Source organism: Cydia amplana, chromosome 9 (assembly GCF_948474715.1).
Source record: "Cydia amplana chromosome 9, ilCydAmpl1.1, whole genome shotgun sequence".
Taxonomy (NCBI): domain Eukaryota; kingdom Metazoa; phylum Arthropoda; class Insecta; order Lepidoptera; family Tortricidae; genus Cydia; species Cydia amplana.
The window spans coordinates 16,312,009-16,331,338 of record NC_086077.1 but is presented as its reverse complement, the minus strand read 5'-3'; the positions used below and the strand labels follow the sequence as shown (position 1 = coordinate 16,331,338).

The 19,330-nt window shown below is 38.6% G+C and overlaps 1 protein-coding gene across 1 annotated transcript; it reads left to right on the top strand.

Annotated features, from left to right (window-relative positions):
- Positions 1–5,340: 5,340 nt before the first annotated feature.
- Positions 5,341–19,313, top strand: LOC134651229 (sulfotransferase 1C4-like). Its single transcript, XM_063506293.1, has 7 exons — positions 5,341–5,656; positions 9,361–9,495; positions 10,927–11,026; positions 11,809–12,131; positions 17,322–17,416; positions 18,556–18,721; positions 19,177–19,313. Exons 1-7 carry the CDS (start codon positions 5,575–5,577, stop codon positions 19,311–19,313), a joined length of 1,038 nt encoding a protein of 345 aa, XP_063362363.1. The 5' UTR covers positions 5,341–5,574.
- Positions 19,314–19,330: the final 17 nt, after the last annotated feature.

Here is a 19,330-nt window from a genome sequence, read left to right as displayed (position 1 = left end):
CTAATAATGATGATGATGATGATAATGTTCAATGAATTCCAGTTCAAAATATTCGTATAATAATGATTTATCCGTGTTGCAATGTTTAACTTTCCCGTTAGCGAGTAAAGCGGTAATGATCGAGGCAAACTCCGCTCAAAATATAATTAAAACATTGTAATTAGTATGGAAACTGCCGCATAACGATCCCGACTAAAATTATTTATATTTGATTTGAATGCATCAGCCGAGTCAAAGCTCTCCAACTAATTTACAAACGTTCTCATTCGATTCTCCGACCGAGGCCACTCAAAACTTAACTTCATTTCGCCAAATATTAAAATGCGGCTGAAAAAATTAAAAACCGATCTTAATCCACAGACACAGAGTCCAAAAAGCCGGAAGTTGTTTTTAAAGTTAAAGCTGTCTAGAATCTCACTTTCGTGCAAGTTTGCGTAGAAATCTGGAAGTTTAATGACTATTTATGCCCCTCCCGATCTCTGGCCCCCGAAACTCAATCGCGGATTAAGAAAAGGAAAATTTTAATTCGTTTGGAAGCTGGAGTTTTGTTTGAAATTTGTGGGATTAGTTCGTAATTGAATGTTGAAAATATTTAGAAAGTAAAAACTAGGTACCTTTTCAATTAAGCAATCTATCTAATACCTTTAAACGCGCAATTCTTGTTTATTTATATATATATTTCGGGGATCTCGGAAACGGCTCTAACGATTTCGATGAAATTTACTATATGGGGGTTTTTGGGGGCGAAAAATCGATCTAGCTAGGTCTTATCTCTGGGAAAACGCGCATTTTCGAGTTTTTATATGTTTTCCGAGCGAAGCTCGGCCACCCAGATATTAATAATTATTGGTGACCGGCGGTTATCGGATGAAAGAAGCGCCTGGGGGCGGCCTCACGCGAAAACCGAAATTCGCAAATTGCGGGGATCTATCTCTTTTACTCCAATGAAGGCGTAATTAGAGTAACAGACAAAGATGCCCGCAATTTGCCAACTTCGATTTACGCGGGCGTCCGTTGGCTCATTGGGTGGACGACATTCGGAAGATTGCGGGTCACTTCTGGATGAGATTGGCTCAGGACCGGGATAAGTGGCGTACTCGAAGTGAGGCCTATGGTCAGCAGTGGGCGAAAAATGCCTGATATGATGATTACTGCTATGGTGCACCCAAAGTGGATGTTTTGGTCCACCTGCCATCACTCTGCCTGACAACATGTCCCGGCTCCATTTGAGTTTGGTAATGACTAATGACGTATCCGTATAGCAGTAGGTAAGCAAGTAAGTAAGTAACATCTGAGGACAACTGAGCCATAATATCCATCGCAAACGCTCGGTTGATGTATGCTGAGCAGCAACTCAAACATTTTGTGTTAAATTGCGTCGGAAATTGCATTCTTAAGCCGAAAGAAGATACGTATACAGCAGTGTTTGAACTAAGTAACGTCTTGCTTTTCGTGCGCTGTGCAAGTGTTAAAAGCACAGCGGTTTTTACTACAAGGTTTTATTTAACTTGTCCTGTTACTTAAATAGTAGTTATGTTAGTTGCAGTGTTTGCTGCCCCGATCTATATGCAATATATAAAAATTAATTAAAATCGCTCCACTTGTATTCTCACAGCGAGACGGAGGGATCCGCGACACGGGGTCAGTGGTCCCTGCTTCGATCCGTTTGTAACCAATCATTCAAACTGTTCCCGGAAATATTTCTGCAGTAATGTAGTGGCATTTGTAAGCACTCGTTCATTTGTAACATTACTGCCGACTGAATTGCTGCTGCAAATGTAAAAAATCTAGGCAGCAACATCGATTTTGGCGTTTCTTGCAGCAATACAGTCGGCTGTATTACTGCAGCAGTATTGCAGCGCGATAGATAGATAATACCGTAAGGTATTGAGTCCGTTTAGTTTGTACTCATCTAGTGTGCAATAAAGTATAAATAAAAATCGCCCCGCTCGCTATTTAACTCTTGCGCCGCCCTCCGTCCGCACAGTAAGACAGATGGGCACAGATTAGCCCGCGACACGGGGTCAGTGGTCGCTGCCCCGACCCATTTGTAACCACTCGTTCAGACCGTTCCCGGAATGGGTGCTGTCTTTATTTATATCTAGGGGAGTAGTAGTAATTGAGCTTCAAAAAGGGTAAATCTTCGGTTATATTGATGATGTTAAGGGTACCCAAGGGGTGTATGCGGAACCCTATTAGTAAGAATCCGCTGACCATTTGTCTGTCTGTTAACGAGTATCTTATGAATCCTCTACAGCTCTACACATTTAAATTTTCAATGAATGTGTATTTCTATTTCTATTGTATTGAGTGTATGATCAAAAGCCGCAATGGTGGATGGCGGTCGTAACGTGCGTTTCTTGGACACATTATAGGGAGCTTATAATAATAATATGTGTGTAGATTATAAATAATAAATAAATATTATAGGACATTCTTACACAGTGTGTGATGTTTTTACTCGCTTTCGCTCGTTTTATAAACCTACGCTTGTATTTTAATGCCTTTCATTATGTAGCAGTCACATAAACAACTTTCGGCGTAGCTTCATCAACTACCTATCTAGATCTTTAGTTGAAAATAGTTGTAATGTAGAACTAGCCTTATGAACCAATTTTGTATATATAACTGGCCTTAAGATGTATAGTTTATGATGGTTCATTATTTTGTAAGTGGGTAGATTTGCACAGTGTAGTTTTTCCTCAGTCAGCCGTTGACCACGAACGCTGTAAAGGGTTTGAAACGTCGGGATGTAGAATAAATTCAATATACGTGATATAATCCGTTTTAATAGTTTTATTTCATAAGTAACTATCGCGGTAACCGAAGACATTATTATAAACAACTGTGAAAATAAATAAAAAATCTAAACTAAATATTCATACTGACTGGACTTGAAAATATGCTGGGGGTTGAGAGGGATTATATCGAGAACAATTTTATTCAGTTAGGGGCTTGAAACTTCGTAGCCAGGTTGTGTATAATAATTATTAACAGTCCCTACTGCTATCTTTTGCTGCATAATGTTCTAAGCTAATGTAGAATATACAACCACCAATATACAAATCCACGCGTACGAAGTCGCGGGCAACAGCTAGTATTGAATATGTGCAATATTTTGAACACAGAACCTTAGGAGGCTAAAGTTAATCGCTTTTGTTATGAAAATTCTTCACGGAAAAGTTTTCTACTGCACTTTAAAACTTTTCAAAGGCGGTTTGGTTTTACTTGATACTAGTGTTTGTAGAAAACTTGGGCATTTTATAAGGTTTTGCAAAGGACTATAGGTAGTTAGATTAATAAAAAGGTTAATTCACCCAATTAATAGAATTTAAAATTAGAAATTAGTGTGGTAATGAAACGATAGAACGACGCGACGTGGAATGAATGTGATGATACTGATGATTATAGTGTGGATGTGTGTAATTTTGAATTAATAGAATTTAAAATTATAAATTAGTGAGAAACCGTTGTCGTCTAAACAGTTTAAAATATGTCTCACGAAATTTTGATCTCGATTCATCATCACAGCATCTTTGCAGATAGTTGCAGCTACTAAATAGGTATTTTGAGGAGGTAGTCTAGAGCCTACATCGACTGCGATGACTATACAGACCAATGGCCGATCGGCATTTCTTGCCGCATTGATCACAGATGTGTCTTGACTCCTGGGATGGTCCAGCAGCATCATCATCTTCCTCGCGTTGTCCCGGCATTTTGCCACGGCTCATGGGAGCCTGGGGTCCGCTTGACAACTAATCCCAGTAATTGGCGTAGGCACTAGTTTTTACGAAAGCGACTGCCATCTGACCTTCCAACCCAGAGGGTAAGCTAGGCCCGTATTGGGATTAGTCCGGTTTCCTCACGATGTTTGCCTTCACCGAAAAGCGACTGGTAAATATCAAATGATATTTCGTACATAAGTTCCGAAAAACTCATTGGTACGAGCCGGGGTTCGAACCCGCGACCTCCGGATTGCACGTCGCACGCTCTTACCGCTAGGCCACCAGGCCCCTATTTCACCATGCCGACATTTGTCAGTGACATATGTCGAGTGACAATTGTCAAGTGACAGGTGACAAGTGACAACTTCGTAAACTGTTTTTGTATAGAAGTGCTTATAAACATGACAGGCATTTAGTTACAATTGTCCATCTTTCATTTAATGACAATGATTTGGTGGAACAAGAGTAGTTTTTATAAGTCGACATATTTGTAAATTTGTCGGTAATTCTTGACATGAGATCGGAGCTGTGTCAGGTTTGGGTGACACTTGTAGTGTTTTCGTTGTTAGCAAACCCCGTTATCATTGTTGCAGTTCATTGAAAATAAACGTTAGCAAAACTGTGTACCCTAATTTCGCCTTTAGGGTACAAATAAAAATGGCTTTAAATCGCTTTTAAATTTTTATGTACTAGCATTAAATCATAATTCCATTATAAATTGTAATTGTTGCCTATGAAGGCGTTTAGTAATTCAACATTTAGGATTTGGAATAAGTCTCAGTATAGTTTTCATAATTTAAAAAAATTATAATGCTAAGTTGGGGACCCGTAGCGTAATTAGGTATGTTTAAGTAGGTATTGTTTTTTTAATAATTTACTTAGGCGAAGTTGGGCACTAACAGTAAAGTTAGGGTTTTGGTTAGTTAGAAAATGAATCTCCGCGAAAGCAATAGTGGTAATATTCTTATACAAGGGAATATATAAAGTACGAATAAATTCCTACTTTGACGTCACTGACTTTGCATTTGCAGAAAAAATTACTTAAAACAAACAAAAAATAATGCTTTGACGCCTTGTCAACAAATAATGTAGGTATACGCTGCATTAAATGGGGTCGGCACACAGATGGGATCTCAATCAATATCATGTTAGTGATGAGAACACGGCACATCGAAAGCAATTAACGATCTCTTGTGAAGAATTGATAAATATGTCGACTAGTAAACATTACCCTAGTTTCACAAAATAGTAATTGTCATTAAATTTAATATGGACAATTGTACCAAACTACCTGTCATGTTTATATGAAGTTCTATACAAAACAATTTACGAAATTGTCATCTGTCACCTGTCACTTGACAATTGTCACTCGACATATGTCACTGACAAATGTTGGCGTGGTGAAACAAAGGTCTGTCATTTTTTTGACAATTGTCGTACCTGTCAGCTTGGTGAAATAGGGGCCAGGCTTCGGGGTGATCCAGCAGCAGTGTGGAAATATTTGTTAAAATCCAAAATTCTCCATTCAAGCCGCCCATTCACATTCAATTAATAGGTAGTAAATCTCGAACTATAGTGCTCATTCTAATTAACTCTCTGCTAAAAGCAAAAGCCTAATCAAAAGATCCTTGAAACCCTAAATTCAGCCTTCACACGAGAGTGATTCATACCTGCTCCAAATCGATTGGTGCAAATGATTCATACTCTTCCTTATCTGTGATGTAGACGAATCGATCCCCGTTGATTAGATTATATCATATTGAAATAGACGTGTTTTACTATCGGTTAAACAGTTGACAGAGTTACGTGAATAGAAATTGACGTTCTGTTAAAATAAATAAACACCGAAATGGCGCCGTGGTTGGAATTACCGTTTGCAATAAACGACGTTTCGCCGGAAGAAAATAAACTTATAACGAAGTGTCTTTTAGGTTAGTTTTTTGGTGATAGTGACTGTGTTATGTGTGTGTGTGTAAGAAGCTAATACAAGTAATGATTGAAATATGTTACTACTTTACTAGGAAACTATATAAAAATACACCGTTTAGTTATAGGAACGTTCATTTGTCATGCTACTTCAGTCAACGTCAGAACTTTTTGCACCGAGACTGACTGAAATAGCAACACACGTTCGTATATTACCATCAAGATACGATGGAAAATAATTATGCTCTAAATCTGTAACTACTGACAAATAAATCATTAAATCCTCACCTTGTGACCGAGTCGTAAAGACAGCTGACAAGCGTGCCGTACGATACGTCAAGGATAAGCGTATACGATTATTGAAAAACCCTCTCCGTTATCAGATGTAACTATCGATAACGAATCACGGTAGTTACTACCTAGCACTACAAATATCAAGAATACTAAAATTACTAAAACTGTACGAAAATAACTGAAATTGTACTAAAATTACTAAAACTGTACGAAAATCCGTGACCTTCCGCTGTCGCACAATGGTTTTGTTCGACAGCATCATTGACGTATAATATCTAAGGACGGGCTAATGGGGCACTAAACATCGTACTAGTTCAGCGGTGCTACCCACGAATTCCAGCCAATCGTGCAGTCTAACGCGACTAGTTGCGACCAATAGCGCGCGTAATGCGAACTCATAAACCAATCGCGTTGTAGCGATTTCACACCGCTGTACTGGCCCCTGTCATGCCTCATTATTATTGCCCGTAAAGCCAGTCCCTAGATATCTATGTCAATGGACAGCATGAATTATGTACGAATAAGGTACTATTTGTGGCGCAGAAATAAAGTACAAATTGAGGACTTAATGTTTTAAGGTATTCTCTACCTACTTGTTGATGCGAGAAAAGACGAGTGTAAAGCAAGATCAATTTAAAACAACAACATGCAACATACATTTCTAAATTATAATTAGAACATTAATATCAATTCTAAGCCTAAATTAAACCAAATTAATTACTTAAACTACTTAGTTTAAATTTGAAGATTAAAAGGCAACATACACTAAACAGCGATGAAAACGGGTTACATTGTGTGGAAGTTTCCATAGAGAAAGAAAATGAGTTGTTTACTCTTGAATTTACATAGGTAGGTACTAACTCTAATTGAATACACTTGACATGCTATGTTTTTGTGCATACTAGTAATAATAGTAGTGCAGTTGTAATCAGAAAGGCAGATAATTCTTCAATTAGACATTATGTAGGTTTCATCAAATACTATGTAAAAATAATAAATAAATAATTAAAGTTACCAAATAAGTCAGCTTGTGATACAAAATAAGTATTTACCAATACATCATTATAAAGCATGAATTTTCATTAGGTAAGTAACAAGTTAAGAAGAGCAAAATCTTTATAAACAGATTCAAATACGTTGCTTCTATTAAACGTGCCTTAAAAATATGTTGCAACTATTATTACTATATTTTTTCTGTTTACAATTAACGATCTTTTTGTGAATTTCTGCTATTTTTATGGAAAAATAACATGTAAATTTTCAATGGGGAATAAATATTATCTATCTGGGTTGCAAAAATAGATACCTAGATGAATACATCTAGGTATCTATTTTTGCATACATTTTACAATTACATGCACCATTGCACCATCATTATTTTAGTGACCCGTAGAATTTTTTTTAAGGGTGAATTTAGATATGTTGCATTTGTAACAAATGATTACGATATTATAGATAACGTAATTCGTATTAATATGATAATGATTAGTTATTTGATAATTCCGACCTTTAAGTCGGTGCATGAGTACTTGTAGTCTGTTCCTCCATTGTGTAAGGATTAAAATAATATCTGTCTAAATCAGATAATTTGTGATTAAATCTCATTTGCAATCCGCATTGGTATGGTACCAGATCCGCAGATATAAGGTAAACGTACTAGTGCTTGACATGCTTATGCCCAATAGATGGCACCATGCTGTCACCTCTATTGACAATGACCACTAAAGATGACATGTTCTATTAGGGTGTTTCACTTTTGTATGGAGAAAAAAAAGTTGTGATATTTTTCCTTACTTTGCTCACCAATCGGGTCTCCCCACTTTAAAAACTACCCATTTCAATTTTCATAATATAGGTTGCACAAATTGAAAATGTGGAGAGAGAACCCCAACATTGCGTGAAAATTAACTTTTTTTTTAATAACAAAATATAATGAACTGTTACTAAAATCTAATGAAAAAACTGGATTTTGCGTCTAAAATACGATAAAACCACTTTTCCTTTGGAAATAGGTGGAAAAACTGAAAAATCTTAATTAGAACATTTATCGAGTAAGCAAAATCCATGTTAACTACTAATTTTAAAATTGATTTATATGTAGAAGGTTCAGTATCACACTACTCTCCGCTTTGATGGTAGCCACTTAAACCATTTTCTACCCTCCGATATAGAGTCGTTGGTTATTTGAGAAAACTTTGTTGATGTTGTGCAACCTCTAAATATTCACCGATTTTTTTTTGTATATAATATTTTTAATCAGGAAGAACCAGAATTCGAGCAAAGTCAGATGAAAATCGAAAATCGGAAAAATTAAACACCCTAATGTTCTAGGACCGCGTCGAGCACCAGTACGTTTACCTTACTCGTAGGTCGTAATTTTTTTTTAATTTTTTTTTTAAACTTTACACATAACTTGAAGCCTATTCTTTTGGATTGGTGATACTCGTATTCTTTCCACTTAAAATATTAGTTAAAAATGTAACCTTTGTCATTAAAACTCATCAAACTCATCTAATCACAAGTACACCAAATAGGATGCTGCTCAGCATAAGATGTGTTTTTAAACGTACACGGCACTGGTTTTCAGGGCACCCAAAATCATCAATACATAGTATAAAACAAAGTCGCTTCCCGCTGTCTGTCTGTATGTCTGTATATATGCTTAGATCTTTAAAACTACGCAACGGATTTTGATGCGTTTTTTAAAATCTTAGATTGATTTAAAAGGAAGGTATATTATGTATAATTTGTTAACCCGTGCGAAGCCGGGGCGGGTCGCTAATTAAAACTAAAACAGAAACAATAATAGAGAGTAGCGACTGTTTTAACGTATACTTATTTGAATGAAATTTGTAATAAAGACGTATTGTGTGAGCCTCTACTACTATAGTTACGTCAATATGAGACTACCGATTAGATTCTTGAGTGATTAGACAAAAAGTAGATTAATAATTATCTGAATAATTCGTTTTTCAGTGCGAATGTCGTGATTAAAACAACATGTGTTATTAAATCACTTACCTATTATTTACCTTGAATAGTACAAGTAAATCTATATCAATAAATAGGTATGAATATGAATATGGCATTGTTTTCTGGTATCTAAACAAGTCCTATAATTAATTGCTTTAAATTTAAAATCAAAAACAAAATGGGAAATGTAGTAAATAAGTCATACTAGATTCGATGTTTCTTATATAGTTTCTATTGTCTAGGAGAGGACACTGACTTCTGTAACACAGGTCTTTACCTAGCTCAGAAGTCAGGGACTTCAAACCCCACTTAGTAACTTGTTTTTTAACAATAAAAATATTTTATTTATTTTATTTATTATTTTAATATTATAACGGACACATACGCACAAAAACATACCTTATCATGTCTACATTGTAAAAAATCTCCTTTTATTTTACAGGTTACACCAAACCTTTCGTGAAATGCGGGAAGAACGGCTACGTAATGCCTGGAGCCTTTAGAAAGCACGCTGAGACCATATACAACATGGAAGTCAGACCCGACGATGTGTGGGTGGTCACATTCCCTAGATCAGGTAAGGTTTTTTTAAAATAAATATATATAAATAAATATTGTGGGTACAATCATACACATATCAACCTAGCCCCAAATTAAGAAAAGCTTGTACTATGGGTACTAGGCGATAATATTCATACTTATGTAATTTGATACAAAGAAAACATCTAAGTATAACTCAGGGACAAATCTTATTCGTGATAAACACAGAAATAAATGGGTCGAAATCGCTTGTTTTATAGGCTTCACAACTTACTACCGACGCACAGACTAGGCTACGAGGCCGTTTTGGACAGTGACATATGGTCGTTATGTTTGTTTTGTTCCTGAGTTATGGATATTACGTATTTATGTATAGGTGTAATATTGTCTAGAGCCCGATTCAGATTTAACACATGGTTATGGTTTTGATACGACCTTGAGGATCATCTTGGTGATTAGCGCGCATCTCACGCACGAGTCGCACGACGTTCACTTAATTTCGAATGCACCAATCAGCGTAATCGATCTTCAAGGTCGTATAAAAACCGTGACAAGTTGTTAAATCTGAATAGGGCTCCTAATACCTTACCTCATAGACTAGGAATCCTCTAGACGGAGTTTAGAGCTATTATTTAATGAAACCGATGCTGCCAAAAATACGGGGGTGCGGGGGGAGGAGGTGTGCGAATCCCGTGCCGTGATTGGTCCGTTCAAAGACACGGACCAATCACGGCACGACGATTCTGACACTTTGACTCGAAGATGGAGTAAAACTACCGTATATAGTGGCAGATGGGGTAGCGTTACTATGCTCAGTCTAGAGGATGTATTGTCTGTGACCTTACCTACATAATGGCTTTTCCTGAAAGAGAAAAAAGAAGCCACGATGTAATGGTTTGTTAAAAAAAAAACATGGCCATTTGCCTGTTACGCCGAACGTCAATCAATCTAATATCGCAGGTTGATAACACTCAGCTCAAATTTGATAAAGCTTCCACTATCTTTGTCAAACCGCGAGATAGTATATCTATAGCTATATTGTACTAAAATACTTCATAAAATGCCGACTTTAACGTAACATATATGGCCCCGAGCATTGCACTGCCAAGGGGCCCAGACATGCTTAATCCGGCCCTGCATATATTGATGTAATCATATAGAAAACAATATTTTTACACGTGTAAGCGGCTAAAACCTTTACTAATTTATAAGATAAAAATGTCACAATCTAGATGATCGCGCTCGGCAGTCGGCAGTCTATTGATCCAAAAGTCGATTTAAGGATGACTCACGTTAGAGCGGTCCGGATCCGGGCCGAAGTATTCTACACTTCGTTTTCCATGATGGGTGGTCTCGTGATGCTTTCTATAGACGACGACGTATCGGTCGCCTCGGACCGGACCCGGACCGTTCTAAGTTTCCTTTACCGTGGACAGCTGACTATAGACTTACTTATTTTATTTTACAGGAACAACATGGACTCAAGAAATGGTCTGGCTCCTGAAAAATGACCTTGACTACAATAGGTCCAAGGAAATTCCCTTGCATGAGAGATTCCCTATGTTAGAGTAAGTTTTATTCTTTACTATATTATTATGTAAAATGCAACACAGATAAGAAAACATTTTTTATCTATAATTATGTATCATAAGCTCTCTATGATACGTCAAAAATCGCAAATGGCGGCCAGCGTAAAGATAATCTATTTTGTTACAACAAATTTCTTATCTGTTAAAATATTGGATATCTAAGATAGTAACTTAACGTCCATTATGTAGCAGTCGCATAATAGTTATTTACGATGCAAGTGCGAAATATCACCCGGCAAACTTCAAATCAAGGGTGAACAGGCACCTTCTGGGCAGGTCGCTCCATCGCAGGCCACGTCTTCGCCTCGGCTAGTCTGTGGCCATGAGTGAGCCCATTATAATTAAAAAAAAAATTGCAACGAGTGGCGAATTTCTTCTCACGCGTAAATTTTCGACGTAGTTACGTAATGTGCTTATTATAGCACAGGGTGTCATAATGGAGCACTAGATGTACTGTTAACTAGTATTACTAGTCTAATTTGACATGTCCCACGCTGTTTCTTTATCTAGTGCAACCAAAGCATTAGTTAAGTACCTGTGTATATATTTTGGCTGAAACGTTAAAGCGTGAATATTATATCTTCCTTGTAATATACAGTCACCACAGTTCACCACACGGGATTGTTACGCAATTTAGGGTCCTAGCAAAATTTGATATTCATACTTACGCTATGTAATGTCCAATTTAGCTAGAACCCGAAATGGCGTTAATAATCACGGAGCGTGACTGTACATAATACATATACAATTTATATTTTCAGACTGACGTCAAAAATACCTGAATTGGCTTATAACTTCATCAAAGTAAACTTCATGAACCTAGGCAACTTTCAAGGACTAGATAAAGCTGCCAAAACCCCCAGTTGGGAGCTTTTGAGGGACGCTCCGTCCCCTCGTTTCATCAAGACACATTTACCCCTGTCTCTCCTACCCCCCAAGCTTCTAAAGACGGCCAAGGTGATCTACGTGGCGAGAGACCCTCGGGATGTTGCGGTGTCATACTATTACTTACATAAGTTGACGATGAAGAGTATGATAAGGACATCGTTCCGGACTTTTTGGGAGACTTATAAAAGGGATTTATGTAAGTTAATTTTCCTTTATTCCAGCAGCGGTATCATGGTCGCGTTTTTGGGCTTTTTCTAAAATAAATATCGAAAACCTGATTCTTTTAAGCGCTAACTCAGAATCGACAGCACTCTCCAGTCTCCACCCTTCCATTAAAAAAAGATGTCCCAAAATGTCCATTCCATTACGTCACGTTTTATTATGAGAAAATTTTTCACTTGTATGGACGTGACGTAGTGGAATGTACCTACAATTTTCATACAAATTTTTTGGACATTTTTTTTAATCATCAGGATTGAATATGCTAGTGATTCTGAGTTGAAAGAACCCAAAAACACCAGGATCCGTGAGAATCGGGTTTTAAATATTTATTTTAGAAAACGCCCTTTTATCACCTGTCATGTCATGCGTCACTTTCCCACTTACATACTTGTAAGACCGTGACAGGCATGGTGACAAATTCCCTTCAGAAGTGATTATTTTGCGAACAACTCGCGAACGCGAAGCGAAGCGGCGCGGCGCGATGCGGCGAGCCCACGGCGTTCGCGTTCGCAACGAGATCGCCCACGTAGGACACTTCTATAATAGGCATCAAAGGATTAATTCACCCCGCGCCGCGCCGCATCGCTTCACTTCGCGTTCGCGTGTTCTTCGCCTACGTAGTACGCTGCGTAAGCTGTACTCCTCATACTGACCAATATTTATTCAGCAACTTTCAAAAATAACTCGGGTTTTAATTTTTAATATATTTTAAAGTTTATTCAGACGCAATGTATTGCGAATTTCGTTTCGTTTAAGGCGTGACAACACTGACAACCAACGCCCATCACAATGATAATGGCGTACATTGAAGCTGATATTTATTTCTTCTTAATTTTTAAAAGTTATTGAAATAATAGTGTCACCGTTTGAGGAGTACAATCTATGTTTTAATTATTTGCTCGTGAGTCTCGTGACAGGCCACACCCGGTATACGTACAATTGAGTTCGCCGCGAGCAGCCGTTGCGAGCGGTAGTGTCGAGCGGAGCACCGCGCTTCGTTTTGCACTGATACCTATTAGACTGTGTTGTTTTCCTTATTCCCGTGCGCATCGCACGTGTGCGATTACGCAACAATTAGTGAGCATTGCACCGCTTATCTTTATAAATGGTGATTAATGGACACTGATGATGCAGACCCCAAAGAACAAACTAGTGAAATTAGTTCTATAAATAGTAGTGCTAAATTAGTAAATAATCAATCAAACAATATGAACAAGTGCAAAGTCAATAACAAAGTAGTAGGGTCAATTTTAAAAGACTCAGATGGCAGGTTTCCGGTCGAATGCTGGCACTGCTCGAAAATAAACAATGTAAAAAACTTTTACCAGTGGCATAGTGACCAAACCAACATTAAACAACTTAAGTGCAGTGACTGCCATAAAGAAACCAGTGTTAAATGTTTCCTGGAACTAATACCCAATATAGAAAAAGATGAATTAAATGGTTGTAGCCATATTATCCGAATCATTTCGTGCAATGCGGCTACATGCCAAGTAAATAATAAAAATTGTCGTGAATGCAATAAGCAGTTCCACATTAAAATCATTCCAAATCTTGATTTGATCAGCAAAGAACGCGTGATTTGTGAATGTAAAATTGTTAACGACTACATGATTTACCCACATAATCAAGTCAATAAAACGAATAAACAACGAAAATCGCGCGGCAAAAGTACTGAACTTAGCACAGCGAGTACCACACCCGGACGTCGAGATAATTCGAGAGGCCGGCCGACGCATGCTTCAAAGGACGAGGTGGCGGATCACATACGCGTGAATATTCCTACCACAAACCGTTTTGATACTTTATCGCAAACCAACGAACAAAGTACGCAAGAAGCACAGAAATCGAGCGACGAATGGGCTCAAAAATATAAAAGTAAGAAGCGGGCCCGAATAGACCACTCTGGACGAACAACAGATAAGAACGCGATCATCAAAACCAGGGATGTTGCGAATATCCGCATCCGCATCCGCAACCGCGGAACTTCCGCATTATTTTCAACATCCGCATCCGCATCCGCATCCGCATAAAATCGATGCGGATTTAATGCGGATGCGGATGTGGAACAGGTCGGTACAGGAACGTCTTAGCATCGGCGTAAGTGCTAGACTGCTAGGTAATTTAGTCATTAACCAAAAACCTATTAGAAATGAGCAGTCAAGCGTGAGTGGGACTTAATGTACGGAACCCTTGGAACGCGAGTCCGACTCACACTTGGCCGGTTTTTTTTAAATAAAAATTACTAAAATGTAATATTTGATATTTTTTTTATGGTACTATTTTGACATCCGCATCCGCATCCGCATCCGCGGATGTGAGCCTTTAAAAATCCGCATCCGCATCCGCATCCGCGGATGTCAAAAAATCGGCATCCGCAACATCCCTGATCAAAACATCCGATATAACCACTGGAGAGGGAAATGCTTCAACGCCGAATGCAGAGGCTAAGTCTGTTCCTTATCAGCAACCATCGGCACACATACCAATGATTCGAATCACCGACCGTGAACTGATTGAAAATGCAGAAGCAGTTAAAAAGATAAGAGACACGACTATCTCACTTGGTTGCTGCTACAGCATTACACCAAATAAAAAAGTAATTTGGATAAAGCCCAAAAACGGAGAATCTCGTAAAAAAGTGATTGAAGCTCTTAGCGCGCTGAATAAAGAACTGAGATTTGTAGCCCCCGTCCCCAAAGGGGAACAACAGCATGCAACGAGAGTCATTCTTCGTAATAATACATACGATGAACCACTTGAGACACAACTTGATGAGATCGAAAGATGTATAGGCATCCGTCCACTCAATATCAAAAAAATAAAGGACCACCTGCAACTGGTCATTTTTGATCCATCGCATAGCTTCGAAGACGTGGCACAAGCAATGAGAAACACCTCAGATCACTTTTTTGGAGCTCCCAAAATGAAGCTGGAGCCATACAAAAAAGATCCTAAACGAGTAGTGCAGTGTAAAAATTGCTACCTCTTTAACCATTCAACATCAGCGTGCCACGGCCGCAAATGTCCGGAAACAGTTACTGTAGTCAATCAAGAAAACATGGAGATCGAGGTGTGTTATGCTTGTCACAAACCAGGGCACGGAGCAAATCAAGTGAAATGTGATCTTGGCTGAAGATTCTCGAAGATCCACGAAATAATAGAAGTCATATGTGGCGCATCCAACGCAGCATGAAAATGCCACCACAAAAATTACCGCAGATCCCGAACTGCAACACTGAAAAAGAAACGATTGACGTGCTCGTTCATGCGGCTATCGTTAAAGAAGCTATTATCTCACCGGAAGATGAAGGGACAGAGAAGACAACTCCGTTTCACCCACTCGATCTGACTTCAACTGATGAAATTAAAATAGCACTCAGAAGGTTTAAGAACAAAAAAGCGCCTGGCCCGGACCAACTACGAGCGGACGCTCTAAAACTCGGAGGACAAGCATTTCTCGAGGCATACAAAAAGGTAGCAAACTACGTGCTCTCCACAGGCTACTTCCCGAGTCGATGGAAGCAAGGGGAGTGTATCTTCCTACACAAATCAGGTAAGAACCACAGAGATGCCAAATCATACAGACCCATAACGTTACTTAACATTATGGGTAAACTGTGTGAAAGGTTAATACTGGCAAGGTTACGGGATATTAGCCGTAGACTACAACCACCGTTTCAACATGGGTTCACACAAGCACGAGGTACTGGCACACAAATACTTCGCACCGGAAAATTTATAACCGACGCGCTTGAGGTAAAAGACAGTGTAGCAATGATATCGACTGATTTAAGTAAGGCATTCGACTCGATCAATCATCGCGGTCTTATCAAGAAGTTGCAAACCAAAAATGTTGAAAATAACTTAATAAAGATGATAGAAAACTATCTGATGAACCGGACAGTGCGAGGCAAGTTTCGCACCACCATAGGAGAAGAGATGCACGTCCCACACGGTGTCCCGCAGGGCTCCATACTTGGGCCTGTTATTTTCAATTTGTACGTGCACGATATATGGGATGAACATGACCGACTACAAGGTATCAAGTTGTCACAATACGCAGACGACCTCTGTGTGCTGAACAGGGCAGCCCGTCCAGACCAGGCTACAACCAGAGCAGAATGGGCAGTGGAAACTGTCATCGATTATTATAAGCGCTGGGGGCTGAAGTGCAATGTCGAAAAGACGGAATGCATCATGTTTACCAGAAAAAGGGGCTACAAACCAACGGTTAAACTGAAAGACCAGACTTTGCCGTATAAGAAAGAAACAAAGTACCTCGGAGTCATTTTTGATAAGACAATGACGATGGGACCGCACACGAACCTGGTAACGACAAAGGCAAAGCGTATACGTGGAGCCCTCAGCTCAATCATTGGCTACTATGCAAAAACAGACATCACCGTGAAACTTGCCATCATTCAAGCATGTCTGTTACCGGTACTGGACTATGGTACCGTTCAACTCCTGCCACGGTATAGCAAAACGAACTTGCTTAAAATAGAGAGGCAATACCGTATGGCTTTAAAATCAGCAGCACAGTTCCCGCGACGCACACCTACTGAAATGCTGTGGGACACATTAGATTGGGACCCGTGGCACATTCGTGTCCACGATTTGCATCAAGATATGCTGGAGAAATTGAAACAGCTGAACATAGCGGACCTTGATACCCCAGGTGACGCATATCTCGGCTACGGTCAATTTAACCCCTTGCTCACTAACCATAGAATAGGAGACATTCCGTATATTGTAAATAAGAAAGACCGCAGGAGACCACTCAGTACAAGAGTAACAGTTCCCAGGTCACATAGATTGTAAGTTAGTTTTAAGTAGTTATTAAGAACACAACAAAGAACGTTCAATGATAGTTGTCCTTATATAAAGTAACTAACATTAAATCAAATACACCACACTTGCACTGATCTCACCTAGACTTAAGCAAGTATACACCCCTGAGACTCGAATGGGAGCAGGGACACAAGTTGTAACCGATTTAACTATGAAAATAAACCAATTCTGATTCTGATTCTGATTCTGATTATACGTACAATTTATTGAATTGAAGTGTCATTTTAAATAAATACTTATTGATTGTTTTAATAAACACAAGTTTCTATTAAAGTTTTCTTGATGCTTAAACTTTTTTTGTTTGCTTTAGTGCCATGGACACCAATTGTAGCTCACACGAATGAAGCCTGGATGAAAAGACATGAACCGAATCTCCATTTTGTATTTTATGAAGATATGATTAAGGTTTGTACCTATTATTTCAGTTATTTTTTTTTAATTTGCCCAATCAAGGAGTATCATAACGTAGTTCCTTTGATCATTGTATGATAGTCATGATCAGTTCTACATTTATATCAAGCACTGATGATCAAAAATTACCTACCACATGTGAACTAAGTATTATTCAAGAGTTCTATTCTGGTTTTCAAGAGCAGTTCCAATTCCATGAACTCTCACCTGACTTCAATTTTTAAAGCAAAAATGCTTGATCTATGGATGAAAATACATACTTACATAGCTAAATCGCTAGTTATGCATATAAGAAATGAGATGAAACCTTTGTGATCCATGGAACATAAGTTGTTTTCTTAATTTTAACAAGCAGGTCCAGTAGCCAATGTGCCAATCGCTAACGCTCCGTAGCGAACGAAACGCAACTGTCGCATATGGAAGAGTGATAGAGAAACATAAAGCGATTCGATGGCGAAGCGATAGCGAGCGTCACCTTGGCTAGGCCGCCAGAAACATTTGCGAACGATGCTATTAATAATTAATACGATGATGATGTCGCTCGACGAGGCAGAATGATAGGTCACTTGATATGACACGACACTTTCTTTAAAACTATATTAGAAGGCAAGATCGAAGCTAGAAGTAGAAGAGGAAGACTACGAGTAAGCTATACAAAACATCTAAAAACAAAGGCAAATGTCGTGTCTTACAGGGACCTAAAGAACCTAGCCGAGGACCGCGAAATCTGGCGCATACTCCACCGACAAGAGCCACGCTCTTAAATTATAATGATGATGTCGCTCGGGTCCCCTTGACCCATATGGTGTAAAGATTTGCTGGCTATGGATGAGGTTTTGGCGGCTCAAATGACAGAGCTCTGGACTATCGAGCCAGAGGCCGTGAGTTCAAGTCTCACCCAAGACAGTAATTTTTCCACTTTTAAATTTATTCTAAGCTAAAACTACTTCTTATAAAAAAAAACTAAAAATATATATCTAAAGAGGGCATAGTGCCAAAAATACTGGCATCATTTCCTCTCTGAATTGCAACGCTTATTCGTTGAGCGAGGAAGCTGCCAGCTCTTTTGTCCTTCTAAGCTTAAGTTCTATTCGTTTTCGGCTCTTATATTCATTTTTTAAATATTGTTCCAGGATCTGAAAAAAGAAGTCCATAGGATAAGCAAGTTCCTTGGAACAACCCAATACTCGGAGAAGGAGCTCGAGCACCTCAGCAGCTACCTCAGCTTCGACAGCCTGAAGAAGAACAAGGCAGTCAACAACACTGTTAATGGAAATGGAATACAGTTTATCAGAAAAGGTATTTTTTTATATTTAACAGAAAATTTAAAGAAACAGACTCCGACTGAGCTAAAAGTTTGCATCGATTTGGAATTTTCTGGCAAAATTAAAACGGCATGTTGTTAAACTTAAATGCACTGACAGGGTATAAAAACCAGATTCTACATAGTCTGTCAAGCTGGATATGTCAGTAGCAATGCAAAAGCAAACTAAAGTTACCATACCTAGTATTCCCTAGGAAACGAACAAAAGGCAGCAATGTACATCGAACATCGATGAAATGTAAACAAAACAGTTCCACAGATAAGATATAAATGACACGTTATTTTCGAACAATTCAAACGTAGTGTCGCTAACCCGCGATTTTCAAAGCCGCCTTTTTCTACTGACAAGATTTACTTGACCAACTATAGTTTGATATGTTAGTTAATAGCACAATAACAAAACCAAATTGTTTGTATGTTTTTCTTACAGGTGAAGCGGGTGGCTGGAAATCCCACTTTGATGCAAGGATGGAAGTAGAAGCCGAAGAATTCATGACATCCAGGCTGCAGGGTCTAGACCTCAAATACCCCTGTTTTAGCCCAAACAAGGAGTGCTCTTACTTATGAACATCAAGTGAATGTAG